This window comes from Carassius gibelio, chromosome B16 (assembly GCF_023724105.1).
Source record: "Carassius gibelio isolate Cgi1373 ecotype wild population from Czech Republic chromosome B16, carGib1.2-hapl.c, whole genome shotgun sequence".
In the NCBI taxonomy this organism is placed as follows: Eukaryota; Metazoa; Chordata; class Actinopteri; order Cypriniformes; family Cyprinidae; genus Carassius; species Carassius gibelio.
In genome coordinates, this window is record NC_068411.1 from 12,660,501 (window position 1) to 12,686,271 (window position 25,771).

The 25,771-nt window shown below is 36.7% G+C and overlaps 2 protein-coding genes across 5 annotated transcripts in view; both read right to left on the reverse strand.

Annotated features, from left to right (window-relative positions):
- Positions 1 to 79: 79 nt before the first annotated feature.
- gsdmeb (gasdermin Eb) lies at positions 80 to 7,549 on the reverse strand. Of its 2 annotated transcripts, XM_052578575.1 has the most exons (11): positions 7,462 to 7,549; positions 6,968 to 7,011; positions 6,477 to 6,692; positions 5,245 to 5,437; positions 3,310 to 3,478; positions 3,027 to 3,153; positions 2,764 to 2,880; positions 1,750 to 1,877; positions 1,473 to 1,644; positions 1,233 to 1,306; positions 80 to 770 (listed from the first exon to the last, which is right to left on the reverse strand). In XM_052578575.1, exons 3-11 carry the CDS (start codon positions 6,682 to 6,684, stop codon positions 540 to 542), a joined length of 1,419 nt encoding a protein of 472 aa, XP_052434535.1. In that variant the 5' UTR covers positions 6,685 to 6,692; positions 6,968 to 7,011; positions 7,462 to 7,549; the 3' UTR covers positions 80 to 539. The 2 variants fall into 2 exon arrangements, with proteins under 2 accessions (XP_052434535.1, XP_052434536.1); XM_052578576.1 differs by lacking the exon at positions 6,968 to 7,011 and having other exon boundaries at positions 7,462 to 7,523.
- A 2,111-nt stretch (positions 7,550 to 9,660) lies between these two features.
- Positions 9,661 to 25,771, reverse strand: part of LOC127974948 (oxysterol-binding protein-related protein 3) — a 70,733-nt gene continuing 54,622 nt past the window's right edge. For all 3 annotated transcript variants that reach the window (XM_052578566.1, XM_052578565.1, XM_052578567.1), the window contains 11 exons: positions 23,547 to 23,684; positions 22,765 to 22,858; positions 22,285 to 22,529; positions 19,476 to 19,613; positions 19,326 to 19,389; positions 19,143 to 19,221; positions 15,787 to 15,931; positions 14,620 to 14,764; positions 14,288 to 14,414; positions 10,730 to 10,852; positions 9,661 to 10,637 (listed from right to left, as the gene is read on the reverse strand). In XM_052578566.1, coding sequence (XP_052434526.1) covers positions 10,541 to 10,637; positions 10,730 to 10,852; positions 14,288 to 14,414; positions 14,620 to 14,764; positions 15,787 to 15,931; positions 19,143 to 19,221; positions 19,326 to 19,389; positions 19,476 to 19,613; positions 22,285 to 22,529; positions 22,765 to 22,858; positions 23,547 to 23,684 — 1,395 coding nt within the window. In that variant the 3' untranslated portion in view covers positions 9,661 to 10,540. The remainder of the gene's footprint in view (positions 10,638 to 10,729; positions 10,853 to 14,287; positions 14,415 to 14,619; positions 14,765 to 15,786; positions 15,932 to 19,142; positions 19,222 to 19,325; positions 19,390 to 19,475; positions 19,614 to 22,284; positions 22,530 to 22,764; positions 22,859 to 23,546; positions 23,685 to 25,771) is intronic.

Below are 25,771 nucleotides of genomic sequence, written 5' to 3' on the forward strand. Positions count from 1 at the left end.
TAAGATTTGCAGATTTGCTCTTGTTGAAGTTTAGATGGAAAAAAACTGAGTTAAGGAATTTAAGAAAACATGGACAAAATACGATGTAAACAATTTATTGTGCATTTGCACACATTTTTACATAAGTGTATTTCCAAGGTTGCCAGATTTTGACAACAAAACCCGCACCCAGTTGCTACTCTGAACTAGCCCAATCGCGTTTCAAGGTGGTTCCCCCGGTCAAAATCATGTTCAGGGGAATAAAAAAAAAAAAGACAAATTTTGGGCAAGATTCCTGTGGTAAAATTCGCATTACAGGGGATAAATTCCATGTTATTGGTGTCGTGAACTTGGCAAAACTGTATATTCACTCAAGGTTTTGATACTTAAAAAAAAAAAAAAAAAAAAGTTTAAAATGAATAGAAAATTTCTATAAAAAAAGGCCTCTTAAGGATTAATAATATTTTTCATATCCCAGGGTTTGTAGATTGTCCACAGCTTTAAGTGCCCTTTGGTCCACAGTTTACATCAGATATTTTAGCTTTGCGGTTGTCCTCCAGTCAGACAGGGGGCACTAGAGATGCCAAGCCTTTAACAGCAATGCACAGCATGAGAGGAAGGCGATCCTGTGGGTTGCTGATTTTTGTAGCAACTGAGTCCTTCTGCTTAAGCAGCTTCACGTTACAGGAAGCAAAGAGTGATGTAACGTTCTTGAAAACCTTCTCATCGGTTAACGCAGCCAGAGCAGCATCTTTCAGAGAGGACTTCTTATTTGAAATCATATTTTGCACCTGCAGGACAATAAACACGTCATCTAGGCAGTAAAAGTTAGTTCTGTTCCTTACATGTACATAATTAGCATGATAAAGGTAATGATTTCCCCTAGGACTGTTTTTTTTTTTTTTTTTTTTTACAATGATGCCTCTGTATTTATGAGCAGATTAAAGCCTGTATTTAACACAACCTTTTTTTGACTTCTAAATCTCAACACCCATTCACTGCCATTTGGAAGAGTCAAGACATTTTTAATATAACTCTGATTATATTTGTCTTAAAGAAGAAAGTCATATACACCTAGGATGGCTTGGGTGGACTAAATCATGCGCTAAATTTAATTTTTTGGGTGAACTATCCCTTTAGACAGGCCCTATTTGTTACTTGGCTTTAATGCTATGCTTCCTTTTTTATGGATCTTTTCTTTGATGAATCTGTTCTTAATATGGAGTACAGTTACTTAATATGAAGATACTCACAAGATGAAGTAAAGCTTGCAGGGTTGCGTAACTGCAGCAGGATTTGAGCTCAAGCAGAGCAGAGTCAGTCATCTCTAGATGAGCACATGATTGGTTATGAGAACAAAGGTGTATGATAACAAACAACCATCAGGAAAATGACGATGCATTGAAAGTGAAACTACTGATTGCTTTTATGACCAGTTAATAATATACAAAACACAATCCATGACCTTTATTTGTCACTTTAACCGAACTCACCATCTATGGAGCTGATGAGCAGATGGGTGGCAGTCAGAGCGCTGAGTTTCTTCTGCTTTCCAGAGGGGCTAGCACCAGCGGTCTTCTGTATAAGCTCCAGTGTGGCCTTCAGAGCAGGCACCTTCTCTAATGCACTGGGATCAGGCTGCGTCCCATCACACAGGTCCTCTAGCTGAGAGAGAAAGAGAGAGAGACAAACAAGTCTAAAGCTGTCCAACATCTGTCTATTATTACTGTTCAAAAGTTTGGGGTCAGTAAGTTCCCGTGTCTCACTCACTGCGTCCTCCAGCACGCTGATGGCTGCACTGTCCTGCAGGAGCTGAGAGATCTGCTGGAATAATGAGGAGCGAGTGCTGGATGGGAGTTTAGAGAGAACTGTCAGCTGCCCCTGGAGTCCTTCCAGATCTTAAGAGGGAAAGTAAATCATCTTTATCAAAGCTTTTTTTTATGGAAATAATGTAAACTCTATAGTTTTAACCGACTGTCTTTACTTTAACTCCATTAGGTCAATATACAGTGCTGTGAAATAATATTTGCCCCCTCCCTGTTTTAATATTTTTTTGCCTACTTGTCTCACTTAAAAGATTCAGATCACCAAACAACTTTGAATATTAAACAAAGATAATCAGAGTAAATACAAAATGCAGTTTTAAAATGATTTCATTTATTAAGGGAAAAAACCTGTACCTGGCCCTGTGTGAAAATGCAATCTTGGTTTAATATTAAAATTAGTTTAATGACCTGAATCATTTAAGTGTGACAAATATGCAAACGATAAAAAAAAAGAAGGGGGCAAAAATGTTTTCAACTAATAAACCAGGAATAAAAGTAAGTAGGTACTTCTTTTGAATAATTAATTCTGTAATTCTGTATGTTCTATATACTGTGAATGTGTTATGAAATGAATCCAGTCGTTCTGTATTGACTATATTGGCATGGTCATGTGACCCACCAGTGTCACTTTACAGCCATTCACAACTAGTAAAGAATTAACTTCCTTTCACCGGTTTTGTGAATACTTTGAATTCAAACACACCACGCTTTCACATCCCACTTTTCACCTATTATATAGTAGGGAAGTGTGCGATTTATGATGCAGCCAAGATTGCTGTGTTGTGATGTATATGTATAAAAGATTCATTGTTTTACACTTGGGGAAATTAACTTTGCTGTTGCACACAGTTGTTGCTGTTGATAACAGTTATCGCTGAATTATTACTCTGAGAAAAAATTATTTATTTTTTTCTGTTGTTCTCAATGAAAAATGTTAGAGTAGCTACTGTGATGTTACCTTCCTGCAGTTTATTGGTTGTTTTCCCAGGTGCAGCACTAACTGTTCTTGCTTTCTGCACCTTCACTGGCCCGTCAACTTCAAAACCACCCTTGATATTAGGCAGCAGGCACAGTTCTGACAAAATGGATGAGAGCACATTCATGGTTGTATTTATGTTTATGTGTAAAAATCTCAGACTCTGTGCAATGACCTTAAATCTGGTTCCTCAAGCAAAAACCTCTGGAATGTAATTGGTACAAAACTTCCAAAGAAAGATTTACCGTAGTGTCCAGTTTGAGCAACTTCTAGTTCAATCACACTGTAAGCAATGGTGGTTTTGGGAGGGATGTTGATCGACACATTAGTGTCATACTCGACAAAAGGCTTCTCTTTATCATTGACTGACACCTGCGGAGAAACAAGAGACAGGCGGGACAGTTTGTATTAGGAGGAGAGGAGACAGGAGGCAGGACCGGACACGTCCCCCTGGAATGTTGTTCCTGGATGGTGATACACCCAAGACTGTCATCGGAAAAGAAGAATGTGTGATCACAAAAGCCCTACCTTTATGGTTTTATTGAACCCAAACATTCCAGTGCAGGTACCACCTTCCTGAACGTCCTCTGTGACGGTGCAGGGCTGAGTGGTGACGATTCGCTCCTTCACGAGCGTCAGCACCTCCCTGTGAGACTCCCGTGTCTGCTCGATCAGAGAGTGCGTCAGGTCCAGAACTCTACAACCATAGCACAGATTCAAGTGTGACAAAAGTTATGTCACAATAATAACACAATGAAAGTAAAAGTGACGTGACATACACACACACAGAGCAGTGGGCAGCCATTTATGCTGCAACACCCTGGGAGCAGTTGGGGTTTTGGTGCCTTGCTCAAGGGCACCTCAGTCGTGGTATTGGCGGCCCGAGACTCAAACCCACAACCCTAGGGTTAGGGGTCAAACTCTCTGACCACTAGGCCACAACTTCCCCACAAAAAACAAGTGTGTGACATGGATTTACTGTCAAAAATGCATGCGTCTACACGTGCAAGGTGTGTCTCAAGTCTTCATTGTCTAGAACTTTTCACCTGCATCAATGCACCTGGATTAACTTTAAAAAAAGAAACGGTTGGAGATATATCTAGCTTTACATTTCTCCTGCTGGTGTTGTCAAGATTTAGACAAATAAGCCACTCAATCTGCACATAGAAATAAAACCTCGTGAATCGTTTTTACATTTCTAAAAACAGTGTTCAATTACTGTTTTTTCCCCACACAATTTATAGACATACTATATATACATATACATATAGACACAAAAACATTTTATTCTAGCTTCACGCATTATTTTTTAACACTTTAATGTGTTTCATAAAAAATAAATAACATTTCGAACAAAAAGCTGAAAAAAGACTGAATTGGATTCAGAATAATAAAGAAAACATAGATGGAGTCGATCAACACTCCAAAGCTTGTAATTATTACAAACTGTAATTATTACCTCTTCATCGGTCGACATTTTATTCCATAACGTTACAGTTTTGATGTGTTATTATCTAGCATTTCTTTTTCCTTCTTCACTTGTGTTTTTTTTAGAAATTCTGTGCAGAAGATGTGTACTAGCGCCATCTACTGTATAATAGTGAAAACACAGATTCTAGTAATAGCTCAAATATATTTATAATTTTTGTAAGTATGAAGTCAATTATACTTAAATGTCATTTTAAGTATATTTCTGAGGAGTACGTAAGCGCATTTCTGAGAAGTACATAACAAGTAAACTAAAGGCATACTTTCCTATTTTTAGTTTAAAAGAAGTATATTAATAGCACACTTGAATAAACGTATTTTCCATAAGGGATTCAGACTTAATTTTTTTTTTTGTGAGATGTGAACTTGCAATTGTAAGAAAATGCCAGAATTGCAAGCTGACTGACGAAACATGAACTTGCAATTGTGAGTTCATATATCACAGCTCTAAGAAAAGTAGTCAGAATTGTGGACATAAATTCAGAATTGTGAAATGTACACTCAAAATTGTGATAAGCAACTACATTTGTTTTAATCTATTGGCAGCAATGTGTTTCCACAGTCTATTCTTATTTAAAAATAAAATAAAAATAATCAGTTTTTGTTCTCATAATCTTTTAACTAGACACACAATTGCCTCATATAATAATGTGATAAAACAATCAAGCATACTTAGAAAACCAAAGCATATTTATTCGATTCCTTCAGCCTTAAATCTCAGTTCGTGATCGAGGGCAAACAAAAAAACGGAAGCAGGAGTTCACGGAAAAACAGAAATAGGACAAGAATTTTAAGCACAAACAACACGACTTGTACTTTCATTTCCTCATTTTCATTCAGCAGGGTCTGTATCTGTCCCTACAGGCGAGATTCACGTGTACAGTACTTAAACCACAGTGCATATCACCACACTCTTATCTGACCAAGCTTGTGAAGACAGTGGCTCTGAACACAATCATGTGGTCAGTCCCTCACCTGGACTTGGAAAGCTGTAAGAGATTCTGTACATCCACCTCCTGCTTCTTTAGGTTTCCAAACGCTGACTGAAGTTTGCTGGAGCTAGCAACCCCCGTATTAATGGTCCCCGGCCCAAAATCAGCTGCAGCACTTCCACTTTTGTTATCCACAACTTTGCCATTAAAGGTCAAAAAATCAGTTTCAACCACAGCTGTGAAAAAAAATATTACTAATTTACATCAGCTCTCCCAAACACGTAACACCTTATTAAACACAAAACCACCTGATTTTAAAAAGAGTTAAACACACAATTTTCACATAGAAAACATGATACTATAGTCCCTTGAGAAAAATAAATGTATGTCAAATTATAAATTTACATTTTCTTAAAAAAAAAGTTTATGCAGATATTATGAAATGAAAGGACACTTAAGTTTACCTAAAGATAACATGTGCCTTAACAGACTTTAGTAAACTTTTAAAGTGCACTTTGTAATAATGTCAAATTTAAATCATCGTTGTTTTCATCATCTTTTGTTCTGCTGTTTTTTGTGTTGACTTAAGTTCAGTTAAGACTTAAGACTTAACTTAAGTACTTCATTACAAGGTTACACTTTATTTTAAGGTGTCCTTGTTACAGTGTAATTACACATTTAATTTAACTACTCAGAAATTTTAATTAACTACATTAAGTATTTACAATATGGTTTGGCTAAGGGTTACTTAAATGTAATTAAGCATAATTTTTGTTCTTATAATAGAAAGTATACATAATGTGTGTCACAAGGCCATTCAAATAAAGTGTTACCTTAAATGGCAATTTCATTATTACAAATGTGTAATAAAATATATATATATATAAAAACGTTACAAACAAGTCTCAATACATTTTTTATTTAAGTATATTTTAGTTTACCATAAATCCATATTTCAAAGACTATAGAATTACTACTTAAGTGGGTCATAAAAGCACTTTAAAGTTCAACTAACTGCATTTAATATACATTTAAAACATAAACATATTCCTATTTAATTGAACATTAAAATCCGAAAATTTCAAATTTTATTTACACTTAAGACATTAATTTAAAGTGTATTATTTCCACAGTTAATACTGGTTTTTCGTTATTATTATGTGTACTTATTTTTCACAAGGATAATGGCTTTAAAAGTGATAGATTAATCAAAAATTCAAGCTATCACAGTCCATATACTTTTCCGCACAGAATGACTGAAAGGTCACACTGTACCTGGATTTATGGGATCTCCCACAAGAACATCATTTAGTTTGAAGTCTGATGTTAGGTACTTGGGCCGCTGCCAAAACCAGTAGCGGTTTCTCTTGATGACCAGGGCCAGGGGAGCCAGACCGTCCGAGTCATTCAGACGGGACACTGGGATCAGGGAACCATCAACGTCGATCTCAGAGACCAGGTTCTTAGTGGCTTTCGCAAACATCTTTCATGCTGACAGGCAGAAAAAACATAAAACTGTCACAAGTGTATTTCATTTCAAAGAAATGTACTCCTGAGACTGTTGTATTAAATGCAAATAAATAAAAACCTACCATAAACTGGTATCATATTGTCATGTTATCATATCATAATGCCAAGGGATTTTATAAAGTACCATGGAATATAATTTCACATAAATATTTACTTTAGTTTTCAGTGTAATTGTTTCACATTACTTGATACAGTAATAACATTAGGCTAAACATAATTACAAGAAATTAACTTACAGTTCAGGTTAATTAATAAATGTAGAAATGCACTGGAAGGACACCTTAAAATAAAAAGTAAACAATGAATCATATTAATCATTCAGTACCATAGTATTACACCCAGATGGCATCTCTGTACCGTGTTTCTCTCATCTAAGGACCTACACTTTTCAGATCACTGGAGCTGTGATATACAACAAGCATATTGACCCAGATACACTTGTTTGACTCAGTGTATTTGCACAGTAGCCTTACATTATGATAGTTCCGTAATTATCGATAGCTAACTCATACCTATACATAATTTAGTATTACACTGACACAGTGACACAGAATAATCCCTGCGTCTCATAATGCCGAAAGGTAATGTTACAATGTAGCGATAGAAACAATCCTTTCTTAAGTTACTTAAGTAATCGTTTCTTCTCTTCATAACGTAACAGTTTTGACAGAAGTATACTAACCTAATGTTAAAGTAACAGAAAACCTGTCAATTAAAATCTCGCGCTTACCGTCTCTTGCTCTCTTCGCGATTGAACACAACAACTGACTGACACAAAGGCTCAAGGAAGAAGTCCGGTGCTTTAGCGTAGTCCCGCCCCCACGAATTTCATTGGCTCACTCCTTGACGACGAATTTTTCATTTGCTGTACAAGGTGTCCATCAAAGCATCGGCTTTTTTTTATCTCTTGAGAGAGGGTTTTGTCGTCAGCTAGTAAGTAGTTTCCAAGTTGCCACTGAGAGAGTTTAATTTTATACATAGGTTATAGTAATTTTGTTTAATTGGGTCACAGCATGTCTTTAACATCTTATCATTTTATCTAACGTAGGCCTACCTTGTCCTATATATCTTTCTGGAAAGCAAATCCCACGAAACTGTTTATTTATTTATTTTTATGAAAAAAAGAAGGCAATGCTTTGAATATCTGGTGTGGCTCACAGTAGGAAGGCACAGTCTGGAGGGAAGAGACAATGACAGTCTGTCACACTAACTGGCTATGTAAGAGTAGTGGTGGAAATAAAAACACAAATCTGAATTACAGTTGATAAATGTCTCTCAGAAATAAATTAATAAATCAGTCAATAAAAAAAAAAGTCTAAACATGACCTGCTGTCCAGTGGGATCAAATCTTCTTCTCTACTAAGGGAATGCAGCTGGAAAATATACATATTTAGAATATTTTAATTCAATTAGGAACATGACACAACACAAAAAAAATGTCTTGGAAAAAAGTAATATGGGTCTTTGCCTGCATTATCTAATGTTACCCCTTGAGCAACAGCAATAATGTCAGAATAATTTCTAACCTCTGTGGATCAGTCCTGCACACTGGCACAAACTCACAAACTGCTCACAACATTTCCATTGACCAAGATCTTGACATGACCAAAACATTTCATTTCTTCTGCTTTAACCATTTTGACCATTGGTCAGCCTACTTTTGTTTTGGGTCATTCTCTTGAAGCAAGACACACTTTCTGTGGGGCTATAGTTCAAAAACTAACATAATGACATTTTCACAGGGAATAAAAAGATTTAACTATCCTGGGTTATGTTTCCCAAAAGCATAATCTAAGTAGACTGCACAGGTAGAAAAATGGTGCCATTTGTTTCTATGTTTTTAGGCTGCTTTGGGAACATTAGTGTACAGTGTACATTACAGTTGAGTTAAATTCCTATTATTACGTTAAAAGTAACACCTCTCATTTAACCCAAAAGTACTGTTTTGACTCATTTATTCCAGAAGTCCATAAACACAGCAATATCGCCCTGCAGTCCGAGACCGGTTGCCCACTGAAGCTAAGCAGGGTTGAGCCTGGTCAGTACCTGGATGGGAGACCTCCTGAGAAAACTAGGTTGCTGTTGTAAGAGGTGTTAGTGAGGCCCGCAGGGGGTGCTCACCCTGTGGTCTGTGTGGGTCCCAGCGCCCCAGTGTAGTGATGGGGACACTATACTGTCAACAAGCACAAAATACTGTCAAAAATCCCATGCCACTTCTCATAAAGAGTAGGGGTGTAATCCTGGTGTCCTGGCCAAATTGCCTCCGTGGCCTCCTAATAATCCCCAACCACTTGACTGGATCTGTGTCTCTCTCCTCTCCACCTGTAGCTGGTGTGTGGTGAATGCACTGGTGCCGTTGTCACCAATTAGTGAGCAAACCAGTTTTTTATATTGAAGACCCAGTTTCTTTTTATCCGATTTATTGAAAGACTTTTACACTTTTTAAATTAACTTTTTTCCAGTAAATATATATTTACTACTGGAACCAAAAAAGGTTTGTGTATTATTTAATAAATTCTCTTAATCTAGTTATAGTATTAGCCCCATTATTTTTTCATCTTCTTTTTCCTTTTCAACTCCATTTTTATATTCCCTTTTTAACTCTATGACTCATTAAACCCAGTGCTGCAATGCATCTGTCAGCAGGAAATACGTTGTGGGCTGTCAAGGTTTTTCCTCAACCACAATAAAAGCCCAGTCAAAGAGAGAGAGAGAAAAAAAATCTACACGAATAACAGTTCAGGGATGATGCATTTTAAACGGATTCATAGCAGTACATTTATATTTTCATCTTCAAAAAAATCCCAGACTATAAAATCTGAAACTTCTGCATCCCACATTCATTGGCCGAACCAAAGGAAATTGTGAATCCCTGCACTCTCGAACTTCACAAATACACGCTTTAATAAAAAATGGGTTCCAAAAGGGGTTTAGTTTAAAGTGAGACTTTATTGAAGGACAGAGGAAATACTGCAGTGATCAACACGCAAGTACCTCAGTCCCCAAAAATCCTTTGTCAGTGTGTAGTGAGAAGAGCACAGGTTACAGGTCAAACCATGTGGAAGAAGCTTTAAAACACTGCCAGGCTCATGTGTGTGATGGTAATGTTCAGTATTGTTGAGCCATCTGTCAGTCTTGTGAATAAGTTAAGAGGAATATAAATGTTTCTGAGAACCTCAAACATTTTGTTCATTCAAGTGTCTCAGAGTAAAAGGCGGTTGTAAAATTACAATACTTTGTGGCGATACATTGGATTTGATTAAAAGTTCTAGCAAAGTTAATGTATATAATTTAATATAAGGCATTATATGTATTATATTCATATTCTAATATACAACAAATTCCTCGACAGTTTGATTTTAAGAGGTAGTCGACTCAGTTTTGTTCTGACAACATACTATACTCCTTTTTTTTTAAAGGTGGGGTCACCTGCAGTACTACATTTAGCCACAAGGGACCACAATCCAACAGTTCTTCTCTTGGTTTCTTGTGCTACTTACAATGCACATCCAAAAAAAAGATAATCTTTTAACTGGGCCAGGATTGCATATTTCTCATACTTCCAAAGTCCTTTTGCATAAATGAAACTACTGCAACATAATGTAAGCATATTAAGGCAACTGAACAGTTGGGACCTTAAATTATAAATGTTAAGGAATGATTTGAAACAATCAGCCACCAGTCTCTCACAGCTTTATCAGTCTCTACCTCACTTTAAAAGGTGTGTGATGTCTCCTGAAGCTGTAATGCTGGCCAGAACAGATAAGAGCAGGCAACAGTGAGCACAGATGTAGTTGGCTTCCTCTCAGTTACCAGAGGACCGGACAGTCAAGGTTGCTGAATCCAGGATCTTTTCTTAACTCCCAGTAAGTGTTGTTGCTCACCCAGGTGTCATCTTTGGACTTCCTGTTGGTGGTAAAGCAGAAAATAGTTTTGAAAACTAACTAGACTTGGCTGTGTAATGTATTTTATAATGTATAAGTGTAGTTTGTTCATACTGGAAGAATCGAGGTTGATGTGTGATGTGGTTCTCCTCCAGGACTTTGCGTCTCTCTCGCTGCAGCTGTTCGATTCTCTGCTTCTGCACTTCTGCAGATTCAACGTTCCCTTCCTCCAATAACCTGCAGACACAAACAGTGTCGTATGAAATTCATTGCATAACATGACTGATGCATTGATGTCATCGTCTGGTGGCCCTCAAGGTTCTCTCTGGTCTCATCGGCTGTGACACATTTATGACGGAATAACGCCAACTATATATGCCAAAATTACTCATAGTATAGTTTTTCTACAATACATAAACGAATTGTCACACTTCAGTATGCGAGTTGTAAAATTCCAATAGCAAAACTTATAATGGTAACACCTAGCTCATCAATATTAATTAGAACAGTGTTATTAGTGTGCACTTAAATAACATAAAGCTGCAGTAGGGAACTTTTGTAAAAATATATTTTTTACATATTTGTTAAACCTGTCATTATGTCCTAACAGTAGAATATGAGACAGATAATCTGAAAAAAAATCAAGCTCCTCTGGCTCCTCCCAGTGGTCCTATTGCCATTTGCAGTTATGGACCGCTCCCGGTAAGAAATCAACCAATCAGAGCTGCGGTCCGTAACTTTGTTTGTGTTCAAAATGTAGAAAAATTTATATAATAAGCGAGTACACCATGAATCTGTTTTCCAAACCGTGTTTTAGCTTGTCCTGAATCAGTAGGGTGCACCTACAATAAGTGTTAATATTCTGACTATTTTAGATTGCTTCGGGGGCACCGCGGCAGAGTAACCCAGTACCTTTGTGATTCTTCATAGACATAAACAGAGAGAAGTAGTTCCGGCTACGATGTTCTTCCGCAAGACGCAAGCAGTTCTGTTTATTAACCGCTAGATCGTCAAAAAAGTTACCTACCGCAGCTTTAATATTCACAGCATATAATTTTAAATAATCACACTTTAGTTTCTTCTGAAATACTGAAACTTTAAAGTACTAATAACTGTCCAGTTTATTTGACAGTGGTATCATCTACTGCAATAATAGTAATTAAAACTAATATTAATATAATTAACATGACATAATATTATTCATTTTTTTATTATTTATTGAAAAAAAGAGAAATAGACTGAAATATAAATATCAGAATTTTTTAAAATTAAAATTAGAAATGGTGCCTTGGCAACTAACTGAAATAAGTTTAAGTACTAAAAAAAAGAAAGAAAAAAAAGAAAGAAAAATAGAGCTAAAAAGAAATATTTTTACAAACAAAAAATAATAACATTACAAAAGCACATAGCAAAATTACCAAAACTTAAGCCAAAATTAAAAAAAGACAAAGCATTAGAAATATTAATAAATACTATTATAGAATATAAATAATATTAAAATCTTGATCTACTGCCCACTGGATATTCTGACTCTAGTTTCACATTATAAACCAAGGCCAAAACCGTTTTCTAATATTACATTTTTTTAAAAAGTTTTTTCTTTTAAGTTTTCATTTATTCTATCGTTAATTTAAGTTCATTTTGAATTTATTTAAGCCAAAGTTGCACCAACTGGTATCCAGTGTTCCCACACCTAGATTTACTTCAAATTCAAATTCAAGGACTTAATGTAGGGACACATTTCAAGTGAGAGCGAGGTTACATCATGTTATCTTGTAAGAAACATTGTTACAGAGTCAAACACAACGATGTAAAAAAAACATGTGACAGAGATCTGATATTCTTTATGTTGTATTACTGTTTTGCATAATATTCGGTACAGCCTATACGGTCTTCTAAAATGATCTGATATTAACTTTTGCATGGATTTTATTGAAAAGAGCTTAGGTTCATGTATCCAGAATTTTATGAATATGCTTTTAAGTTTTTCTTGCATCATGGGTTTACATGATCTTAACAAGCAAAGCGATTCGACATTAATTCCCGGGTGTGTCTGTGAAACATAAAGGTGCCATCCTAGTAGTTTTGTACGCAAATGAACCATATGGACCATATTTTAGTTTTGCAAAATGAGGACAGTGGGTGTGGGGGGCTGGGATGTGATTGGTGGTTAAAGTAGTGCAGTTACCATATCCCAAATCTAAAAAAATATATAATTCCTTTACCTACATATTTTACGGTCACTGTTATGCATATTGATCATAAACACAGCTAAAATGCTTCCTATCAATGGCCCTCCACAAAAGTTAACATCTAGCACAGTTTTCATATGCAGAATGCAAAATGTTTCAATACAAGCATTTTAGTCAAATGTAATTGAGCAACATTTCAAACATTTTGAACCATATTGACCATATTTTAGTTTTCCAAAAAGAGGACAGTGGATGTGGGTGTGGGCGGGGGACTCGGGTGTGGTTGGTTGGTGGTTAAAGCAGTGCATTTACAAGGGACGTCCCCCAATCATTTTGAACGTCAGTTTAGGTCTGCAGTAGGTCCACTGTGAAATGTTCGTTGACGTCCCTCATCTGCCATTTCCATTACAACACTTGCGTGGGTTTTTATCATCAGACCTGACCAGTGTTGGGAACATGTCACTAAAATATGTAATTTAATTACAAAATAAATGTAGGCTAACTTTAATCTGTTACAGCTACTGAGGAAAAAATGTGTAATTAAATTACAGTTACTTAAGAAAATGTTAATGATTGTTAATTAATTAATGAAAACATTAATGGTTTATTGTTTTATTTCCTATTTTGGTATATTCAAAAAATTTTTTCTTTTCTTTTTTTCAAGGCATTGTTAGATGCCAGGGTTTCCTGTCATAGCTATGCAAAGATTTGATTTCAAAAACAGTATAATAGCTATTAAATTATATTTTAAGATTTTAAATCTGTATTTAACCTCAAAAAGATCTCAAAGCAAAAAGAGCTGCTAAAGTCCGATTTGTGAGGCTTTATTTTGCGATATTAGAATGTTTGCAGGGAACAGACGGGATTGGACACACAAATCACGAGAGCGGGCAATAATGGTCAAGTTCAGTGGGAGCGGGATTAGGAAAACAGTCCCTCGCAGCGCTCGAATACAAAAACGCACTGGCGACTGTAGAAAGTAAAAACCGAATTCCTGACATTTTGGGAAATATGGTCACTCTAACGTCATGGCAATGTACAACACAAAATACTTCACGCATGAAACACTTAACGTAAATGCGCATAACTTATATAAATCAAGCAAGCTTCTATGCATAGGCCACGAAGTGTTGGCAAAATAACACATTTGCGGATCAGAGGGAACAATATGGAATTTTTATCCAGAAAGCTTCTTGCACAAAATAAATTCAAGCACTTTCAGGGACCTGTATCAATGTTTGTTTATTTACAAACAGTTTCCAGGGCCTTGAAACTCTTTTTTTTTTTCAGATTAACAAACTTTCAAGGATTTCGAGGACCCGTGGGAACCCTGGGTATCATTTAAAAAATACATTATAATATTAGCACGGTGAAGTGTCATTCCTGTTAACTGCATTTTCGTTTTCAACTTTCGTTCAATAATTTAAGTTCAATAAGTCCCAGTTAAGTTTTCATTGACAATATAGATGTACGTTTTTACCTCTGGTCGAACCGTAGTCTGGTGTCTGTGGGTGGAAGAAGTGGTTTGGTAAGAGGGTCGAGTTCATTGAGCTCCATAGCAAACTTAGTGAAACCGTAGTACTGCTCATAGTCAGGAGGCATGGGATCTGTACACATAAACACACATAAATAAAAGCTGATGATAAAATGTTTTCATTGAAATACATTCTGAAATAATAAAGAACTGCTAAACACTAGTAACTGTACTGTCTGTGAAATACATCTGCCAGAGGGCACCAGAAAAACAAGGCACATCTAAAAAAAAAAGAAAGAGGGCAGGCTGTGTGTGTGTGTGTGTGTATCGGTTCCTACTCGTCCTCCAGATGCAGGTAGCAGAGGGTGGGCTGCCGCAGTACATCCCCTCGTGCCATTTCCCAAACAGCTTGTGCACGACTTTCCCTTTGTGATCTGTGACAGCTCCCTCCACCTCGTTCATGCTGGAGTTCCAGTACTTCGCCTATGAAGGACACAGACACATTTGATCAGAGCACCTCCAAACAAAGAAGTGTTTACATATTTAAACCAGACCACCTGAGTTAATTATACTGGCACTAAAAAAATGAGTGAAAACAGAATTAACTCGACATCAAGGGATCACGAATGTGGCGTGACATTTAACAGCAAGGTCAGATGGAGGAGATCTCCAGCAGATGTCATACTTGAGTCAGACAGTGAGCTTGATGAGTCTCAGAGGGGAATGAACCATTAATAATCATCTGACTTTTGTGGAATCTCATTCTGTCCCGTTTCTTCTTTTGATCTTGCTCTCCTTTGCCCTAATTGAGCTCCTGTCTGATCTCTTTCTGTCTCTTCTTCACCCCTCAGGAAAGCCTGACCCGTTGTCCTTGTTCAATTATCTCAACTGTGCCTCACAGATCCCTCATTAGATGCTAAAAAATGTGGAGCTCTCTGAAAGGCCAGGAAGAGTTGACCGACATGTTTTTGTCACGGCACCATGGAAAGAACAGGGTTTGGGTCCAAATGCAGGGAAGAATCTTTTAATTAGAACAGAAAGGCCAACAAAGCAGAAACAAATCACCGGAACTCAAGCAGAAGACAAAAAAACACATGATTAATCTTACGCAAATAACATTACCATAATCCAGGCAGGTAGAGAGGTGTGAGTGTGGAGAATATAAATTCGTGAATAAATGGGGGACAGCTGTGTGTGTGAGTGTGTGACAGAGTGTAGCGAACTAGTGACCAGGTGTGAGTGTGAGTGTGTGAGTGGGTGACAGCTGTGTGGAGTGAAGGTAATGAGTCCGGGAGAATGGAGGTGGCGCCCTCTGGTGGTGAGAGGGAGGATCACCAGACTCATGACAGTTTTAGGTCACGTGTGATGGTGAAAGGAGACAGGTTTGAATCACAAATAACAACTGGTCCGGTACATTTAGGTAAAGAAACCTTAGGAATATCCAAAAATTAAACATCTCAGAATGCATTTTTTCTCAGAGTGGACAAACAGCAGAGGCAGCTGACCTTGATGAAGGTGATTTTACACTGGCATTTTTCACTGTTGGAGTTTTTGATGGAGATTTCTCCGTAGTGCTCAATCCAGCGCTGCCCGCTCAGAATGTTGTGAATACATGATGTCACTTTATTCCATTCATAGTGATCTCCAAAGCTGAAGGTGAGAGGAAAGTATGAGTGCATATATAACGGTATATATTTACTAGTACCAGGCCCATATTTTGTCATTCTGAGATTAGTGGATGATAACCATGCTAAGTTATCTGATTAACAGAAGCGTTAGTTATTAGTGTTAGTTAACTCTCTGTATGTCTATAAATATTTTTTTTTTAAATAGTGGATTTTAAGTAAACATTATCTAAAATAATTTTTCAAATTCTAGCTGCAATGCATGTTTTGTATGTCTCATTTGCCAAAAATTTTTTATATTGTATTTATATTTAGGATATTTATAGGATATTTATTCTATGAAATAAATCAGCAAATTAAAATGATTTCAGAAGGATGATGTGACACCGAAAACTGGAGTAATGATGCTGAAAATACAGCTTTTGTCACCACAGGAATAACTTACAGTATTGTTCAAAATAATAGCAGTACAATGTGACTAACCAGAATAATCAAGGTTTTTAGTATATTTTTTATTGCTACGTGGCAAACAAGTTACCAGTAGGTTCAGTAGATTGTCAGAAAACAAACAAGACCCAGCATTCATGATATGCACGCTCTTAAGGCTGTGCAATTGGGCAATTAGTTGAAAGTGGTGTGTTCAAAAAAATAGCAGTGTCTACCTTTGACTGTACAAACTCAAAACTATTTTGTACAAACATTTTTTTTTCTGGGATTTAGCAATCCTGTGAATCACTAAACTAATATTTAGTTGTATGACCACAGTTTTTTAAAACTGCTTGACATCTGTGTGGCATGGAGTCAACCAACTTGTGGCACCTCTCAGCTGTTATTCCACTCCATGATTCTTTAACAACATTCCACAATTCATTCACATTTCTTGGTTTTGCTTCAGAAACAGCATTTTTGATATCACCCCACAAGTTCTCAATTGGATTAAGGTCTGGAGATTGGGCTGGCCACTCCATAACATTAATTTTGTTGGTTTGGAACCAAGACTTTGCCCGTTTACTAGTGTGTTTTGGGTCATTGTCTTGTTGAAACAACCATTTCAAGGGCATGTCCTCTTCAGCATAGGGCAACATGACCTCTTCAAGTATTTTAACATATGCAAACTGATCCATGATCCCTGGTATGCGATAAATAGGCCCAACACCATAGTAGGAGAAACATGCCCATATCATGATGCTTGCACCTCCATGCTTCACTGTCTTCACTGTGTACTGTGGCTTGAATTCAGAGTTTGGGGGTCGTCTCACAAACTGCCTGTGGCCCTTGGACCCAAAAAGAACAATTTTACTCTCATCAGTCCACAAAATGTTCCTCCATTTCTCTTTAGGCCAGTTGATGTGTTCTTTGTCAAATTGTAACCTCTTCTGCACATGCCTTTTTTTTAACAGAGGGACTTTGCGGGGGATTCTTGAAAATAGATTAGCTTCACACAGACGTCTTCTAACTGTCACAGTACTTACAGGTAACTCCAGACTGTCTTTGATCATCCTGGAGGTGATCATTGGCTGAGCCTTTGCCATTCTGGTTATTCTTCTATCCATTTTGATGGTTGTCTTCCGTTTTCTTCCACGTCTCTCTGGTTTTGCTCTCCATTTTAAGGCATTGGAGATCATTTTAGCTGAACAGCCTATCATTTTTTGCACCTCTTTATAGGTTTTCCCCTCTCTAATCAACTTTTTAATCAAAGTACGCTGTTCTTCTGAACAATGTCTTGAACGACCCATTTTCCTCAGCTTTCAAATGCATGTTCAACAAGTGTTGGCTTCATCCTTAAATAGGGGCCACCTGATTCACACCTGTTTCTTCACAAAATTGATGACCTCAGTGATTGAATGCCACACTGCTATTTTTTTGAACACACCCCTTTCAACTAATTCAACTAATTGCCCAATTGCACAGCCTTAAGAGCGTGCATATCATGAATGCTGGGTCTCATTTGTTTTCTGAGAATCTACTGAACCTACTGGTAACTTGTTTGCCATGTAGCAATAAAAAAATATACGAAAAACCTTGATTATTCTGGTTAGTCACATTGTACTGCTATTATTTTGAACAATACTGTACATTTTAAAATATATTACAATAGAAAACAGTTATTTTAAATTGTAATAATATTTCACAATACTACTGTATTTTCTAAATGTTTTTGATCAAATTCCAGCCTTGGTGATTTCAAAAGTCATTACACAAAGGTATTTAGAACACAGACTACTATAATCGACCAATCAGAATGAAATATTTCAGAGAGCTGTGAAATAAATCAGCATCACAGAGCACATCATCAGTTTCCCTACTCTAGATCTTGGCACCGTTTACTGAAAAACCCATTTAGCCTCCACTAATATTAATTTTATGGTATTTATTGTTCGCAGACCCCAACTATTTGTTGCAAAACAACAGTAAATCACCAAAACTAATACACATTGTAACTTTTAAATTGAGTTTGGGGGAGGACACTGAGCTCCATTCACAGGATCTGTATACCCCATAAAACAGTGGAAGTGCCACAACCCACTCGGCATCATGTCACTACAATGTGTGATGCTGTTGTCACTGACAACTTCAACGCCTGGCTGCCCCAGTCTAATGTTTCCACGAAAGATAACAGCTTCGATGCTTAGGGTGAACAAGGACACTAACAAAATCAACCACAGCTGCTGCTATCATTTGGACAGTGCCATCATTCAAGAAACAAATTGCTCAGACTACAATCTATTCTCAGTTGGTTTTGCCAAAACATATGAGCAAATGACCACTTCTTTTTATCCACACTTATATTGAATATTGTTGACAGTTTTGGGGTTAAGTGTTATAACAAACCACATGAATATTCTATGCCCATTTATTTACTTACACTGTAAACGGACACACACTGTAATAAGGTGTAAAAATGTATGTCATGTTGTTATAATTTAGTTTAAAGCACTGAATGATTTTATTGCATGCCACTTTTTTGTTGGGTTTTTAGAAAGTGCAGTCAATAGCAATGCAACTAATTTGTAACAATCTGACCATTTTAGAAAAGTTATCTGCAGAGTTGTAGAATTAGTTTGAATGAGTTTGTGTAAACTAATTTGCCATCTGGCTGTAGAATTCCACCGCAGTAGAAAAAACATTAATCCTTAGAGCTTAAGATGCTTTAACACCGGAGACATGACTTGAGTCAAAAAGAGCAGACCGGACTGTGTGTGAATTTAATAAACAGACAACAATAAAGAACTCACCCAGGGAGAACCACATGAGTAGTTCCTACAGGTACAATCTCCATGGACTTTCCCCAAAACTTATTCCTCCACCTCACGTCTAAAATCAGTCACGCATAACACACTCAGCTTCATATCTACAGACAACATTAGCTTATTTGTACTAACACAATAGTCCTGGTATTATTAGTGTTGTGGTGTTACCTTGCCAAAAGATGAAGTTTTTAGATTCGGCTTGACATGCAGAAATGGGGGGGTGATGGCTGACCTGGAGGTTGAAAGCAGTGCAGCTGTGTGAGCCGTACACACATTCACAAACCTGCTCACAATTACAGCTTACAGAGAGCATCCTACCTGCTCCGCCACAAAACGAAAGCCTTTGTCTGGACGATCACACTCGTAGGTCTCACCCAACACTGGATTAAAGGGTTTTCCTCCAGCTCTGTAGTGACTGGAAGCATAGCCGGACACAGCAAATGTTGCAATGTACACCTACAAACAGAACACAGCACATTTAGTTAGTTATGTATGTTTTCCATTTCACAATATTTTTTATTCTAATTATAGTTAGCTCACCAAAAAATGAAAACCTGCTGTAAATTTCTCACCCTCAGGCCATTCCATCCAAAAAATAGTTTCTACATCAAAACAGATGTGGGGAAATGTAGCATTACATCACTTGCTCAACACTGGATCCTCTGCAGTGAATGGGTGCCGTCAGAACGAGAGATAAAAAACTTTCTTAACTGCTGATAAAAACATCACTATAATCTACAAGTAATCCACATAAGTCCAGTCCACAAACCAACATCTTGTAAAGTGAAAACCTGTATGTTTCTAAGAGAAACATCCACCATTAAGGCTTTTTAACTTGAAAAAGTAATTTCTGGCCAAAATACGAGTCCCGAATGCATGATAAAGCTTCCTACAGTAAAAATGTCCATGCCCTGTTGTCCTGTCACATAAAAAATAAATCAAAGTATTTGTTTGGACTGTTTTCACCTGTAAATAATTCTTGATCCTTGTTTATTTCTTTCCAGACTCGGTAGAGATGACTGGAAATAAACAATATTATGCTTAGAGGACTTGTATTTTAGCTGGAAGCAACAGTTTGAAGTTAAATGTGTTAATGAGGAATTTGTTTATTACAAACACACAGCTTTTCGCTTTACAAGACGTTAATTGGTGGACTGGAGTTGTGTGGATTACCTGTGGATTATTTTGGTGTTTTTATCAGCTGTTTGGACTCTCATTCTGACGGCACCCATTCACTGCAGATGATCCACTAGTGAGCAATTGATGTAATGCTAAATTTCTCCCAAACTCGTTCACACTTTAAACTGCCTGAAGGGGAGTACACATTTTTGGGTGAACTATACTTTTATGAACTTATTGAAATGAAATGATTTATTTTCTGTTTGACAATTTAATTCACAACCTATTTTATTTTCAGAATCTGGCGTGAAACAAAACCAGAAACCAGGAGGCACCACATTTTTTTATTCAGTACCAGAAATATTTTCTTTAGCCAATCAAACGAGGGAAAATGTGGCCTATCGGCAATCAGCTAAGATTTAATTATTTTTTTTAATGAAATTACAGACCAAGACCAAGAATGTGCATTAAGTAAACAGATCAATTATCATGCTGACTTGAAGTTCCAGCTGTCTTTGTCTCTTGTGATTGAGCCACTAAGCTACTGACCTAGACATTAGTTAGCATTGAAAATTCGAAAGCTGAAGCTATTATCTAAACTGAGAGAGAAGATTGTTTCTTTCCTCAAGAGAGTAAGAACAATGATGGGTACTCAGAGTGTCACTGGATACAGTAGAGTGCAGCTGACTAAAGCAGGGAGAATTATTTCTGAATAATAATCATGCTCTCATGAGTAACAGTGGATCCCATGATGATGAGCCTGGATCAGATAGGCTTTCAAAAGAATCACTCTACTCCTAGACAAATCACATCAGGCTAATAAAGTGTGTATGTGTACAAATGCAATGTGACATCATAAGTAGTTAGACTATGGATGTGTGTGTGTTTGTGCATTTTACAATATTAATGATAAACAATATAATATACAATTTAATGATAATATACCATTTATATAAAATCACTGTGATATATTATGGTATATTATTGTAACAATGATTGTTATAAAATGCTAACTTGAAGTCAGACTATGAATGTGTGAATATTACAATATTAGCAGTAAACAATATATCCAAAACTCAAAGTAACTTCCTGAGAAATTTACCATTTCTTTTGAGTAAACGTCATATCATATACAAACAGAAAACCTAAAGACTTCACAGCAACCCGTCAAAATAAAAGTTCGGTTTAACTTAAAGAAACTGTGACAGAAATAATACTTAATGTAATGATGTCACCACTGCTAATAATAAAACTAATGAAACATTATTTTGAAAGGAATATTTACAAGAAAAATTATTTACCATAATCCATTCTGCAGAAAAATGTAACATTTTATAGGGCCTTAAAATTTTAGTCAAACTTTTCATAAATTGCTTTTTTGTTGACATGTTTGTATCATGAATACAATTCATTAAATCATTAAAAGAGAGTCTTGAAAAATTCAAAAGGAAAAAAGGGAACTGGGAAAAAACGTAATAATAAAAAAAAAAAAAAAAAAGATTTCATAGGGTCCTACATAATAGGAATTTGAATTGAACATGACAAAATTATTAGAATATTAATATGCAATAAGGACAAGATCTCACCTTTATGAGATATTTTAAGAAAGTGCATTTAAACATCTATTTTGGCTCTATTTGACAGTAGTGTTTATGCTTGTATTATACTTTATTATGCAAATCCTGAGCTCTCATCTCTTCCCTCAGTGATGTTTCGTTACATTAGCTTTGTATGGACACGCAAATCTGAACATAAAGCAAAACCAGAATGCTTTGCATTCACAAATGACAGTGAGAATGCCTCTTGAGAATTCATTTTTGCACCAAAAATTAACATTTCTTGCCATTTCTAGCATTCACTACTTTGATGACAACATTTCTTTTTATTTGAATGTACCCAATGACTGAGATTAGTTCAAATAATAATGCAAGTTTATGCATGTTTTTGAATCCAAACACTTTACATATGCAAATAGGTTTACGCAATTATGTGTGTGACCTCTTCCTACCATACGCTCAAACGGGTCCTGTGTGTGTGCAGCCTTGTCCAGCAGTTCGCTGTACTCCAGCTCCTCACACAGTCTCTGCAGTGTGTTGAGCGGCTCGTTGAGTTGAACAGGCATGGCTACTTTAGACAGGTCCTTCCCGATGTTGTTCTTCAGGATGTTCCACAGGCTGATGTTGCTGGTATTGGGACTGGGGGAGGGAAGACAAGAGCGCCGCTGTTCCTGAGATCCACCGTTCTCTACACAAGCTGAAAAAGAAAAACACGGATTCAGAGCCTGATCTCCAGAAATGTCTTAGGAAGTTTCAGGTCAGGCATGTTAAAATTGCTTGTCAGTGCTTTTTTTCTGAACACACCAAATCCCTCACACAGCTATAAAACAGCTGTCAAATGTAGACCATAAGGGATTCCCACTGAATCTTTGAAATAATACTGGAATGACAGTGAAATATCAATGACATGAGGAAAAATGTGGCATACCAACCTGTATCGAGTCTCTCATTCTCCACCTCGTTGCTGAAGTTCTCCATAGACACGTTGTCACTGATGTCACTGATATATGAATCATCTTCCGAAGGCTGGCAGGAAACCACACATCGTCATTACAGGTGCTTGGCTCTTTAACATTATAAATGTATCACAGACCACCTAGCAGCTGAAAATCATCAACATGTGCACTCTTTAATAAATCATATGATAAAAACCATGTTTTTGGGTCCATCATTGGAAAAAATGAAGAATTTTTTTTTGTGGCACAAATTCTTGCAGAAGCCTAATTCTGCATGAGGTATTTTTAGAGAGAAGCGATTATCTACAATTTTCATATTACTTCTGCTACAGGAGACGCTCGAGCAGGTCGTCCTCAATGTGAGGCACAAATGAAGTTATAGTGAGAAAGAAGCTGTGGAATGTCATGTGTAGCACTTATGACATGTTTAATATAATTAGGCCTTTCCTCTGTCTCCTAATAGGGTTTGGTTCAATGTCTGCCTGAGGTGAAGGAGAAAGCAGAGGCAACTGGCCTTCTGAGGAAGTTCAGTAAATCTACTGTAGAGCTAGGCAAAATGTGCATGCAGTCCATGGAGTGGAGTTGAAAAAACATGGCACTATACTAAAGTCTACTAAAGCCAAACTGTGTTGTACATGGATACTTCCAAGGTACGACTCATTTTGGTAACGTTTGGTGCCCAGCTGTAACTCTACTGCATTGACACTTAGAGCAGCACGAGTATGAGACTGATAGAAAAGATGAGATTTTATTCTCACCTCATTTTCTGAAGAGCTAGCTGACAGCAGCACTTCCTGCGCATCAAAGAACTCCGATAGAGACTCTGTAATGGAAGCTCTGCTCTCATTAGACACCTGGTGGACAAGAGGACGGGAACCATCACTGGAGTCCTGCTTCTGTATGAAGACAAATCATGGTTTCATGGTTTCAAGTCACAGAGATGAATGGGTGAATAGCAAAAAGAAAACAATTATATATAATTAATTCTATAATACCTATTTTTTTCAACCATTTCTCTCTCTCTCTCTCTCTCTCTCTCTCTCTCTCTCTCTCTCTCTATATATATATATATATATATATACACACACACTCACTGGCAACTTTATTAGGTACACCTTGCTAGTACCAGGTTGGACCCCCCTTTTGCCTTCAGAACTGAATGTTTCATGGCATAGATTCAACAAGGTGTTGGAAACATTCCTCAGAGATTTTGGTCCATATTGACATGATAGCATCACGCAGTTGCTGCAGATTTGTCGGCTGCACATCCATGATGTGAATCTCCCGCATCACCACATCCCAAAGCTGTTCTATTGGATTGAGATCTGGTGACTGTGAAGGCCATTTGAGTAAAATGAACTCATTTTCATGTTCAAGAAACCAGTCTGAGATGATTTGGGCTTTTGACATGGCTACACTGTAGTCATGAAGGAATGGACATGGTCAGCAACAATACTAAGGTAGGCTGTGGTGTTTAAACGATCCTCAGTTGGTACTAAGAATGCCAGGAAAATATTCCCCACAACATTACACCACCACCACCAGCCTGAACCGTTGAGACAAGGCAGGATGAATCCATGCTTTCATGTTCTTTATGCCAAATTCTGACCCTACCATCTGAAGGTCGCAGCAGATATCGGGACTTTTCAGACCAGGAAACTTTTTACTGTTTTCTATTGTCCAATTTTGGTGAGAAAATTTCCGTTTAATGTTTAATGACAGGAGCAGCCCCCGGTGTGGTCTTCTGCTTCTGTAGCTCATCTGCTTCATGGTCTGACGTGTTGTCCATTCAGAGATGGTATTCTGCATACCTTGGCTGTAACAAGTGGTTGAGTTATTGTTGTCTTTCTATCATCTCTAAACAGTCTGCCCATTCTCCTCTGACCTCTGACATCAACAAGGCATTTTCGTCCACACAACTGCCGCTCTCTGGATATCTTCTGTTTTTCTGACCATTCTCTGTAAACTCTAGAAATGGTTGTGCGTGAAAATCTCAGCAGTTTTTGAAATACTCATAGCAGCCCGTCTTGCACCAACAACCACATTCAAAGTCACTTAAATCCCCTTTCTTCCCCATTCTGATGCTCGGTTTGAACTTCAGTAAGTTGTCTTCACCACATCTAGATGCCTAGATGCATTGAGTTGCTGCCATGTGATTGGCTGATTAGCAATTTGTGTTACCAAGCAATTGGAAAGGTGTACCTAATAAAGTGGTCGATGAGTGTGTGTGTGTGTGTGTCTATATATATATATATATATATATATATATATATATATATATATATATATATATATATATATATATATTTGTACGTACATTGCAATGCTTATATTGTTCTAAATGTTCTAACTTTTACCCGGGAATCAATTGAGGCTTTACATATGATATTATGTAGACTTATTTTTTTTATCTATGTATTACACTTGTCTAAAAAAAACATTTTGTAATATATATTTAGGCTCTTTCCCATATCACACACTTTTAACAAGGTAAACATAAATATACATGCATAAATAAACTATAAACAGGTAATATGTTTAACAAATAAAACTGAAATAAAAGTCCAAAGTGAATGTATTAATAAAATGGTAATAACACCGTAATAATCAATGTATAAAAATGCACTGATTAATGAGAAGGTACTGATCAGATATGTTTTAAATATGGTTTTAGCCGAAAATAAAGTTTTATAAGCGAAATGTATGAATAAATTCTAAGTGAACTATTAAATACCACCATTATATTTTTTAGAGTGAAAAGTGTTGAGAGAGAGAGATTTTTAACAGTTATGATTTTTATACAGTGGGCTTCAGAGATCTGTTATGTGTGCCTAATTGTCATGAAAATCCTAATGAAAAAATATAATTGGTCTTAAATTAGGCTTCATTTTCATTACATTTTATTTGTTTCTTTTTATTTTTAGATGAAATTTGTCACAGATATTTCTTCATGAGATTCACTTCATTAGCTCACACACGAACA

Coding starts and splice junctions, on each gene's coding strand:
- gsdmeb (XM_052578575.1), bottom strand. CDS start 6,684: ATGTTTGCGAAAGCCACTAAGAACCTGGTCTCTGAGATCGACGTTGAT. Junction 5,438..6,476: donor GGGAGATCCCATAAATCCAG/GTACAGTGTGAC, acceptor TTTTTTTCACAG/CTGTGGTTGAAACTGATTTT. Junction 2,881..3,026: donor TGCTCAAACTGGACACTACG/GTAAATCTTTCT, acceptor CCATTTTGTCAG/AACTGTGCCTGCTGCCTAAT.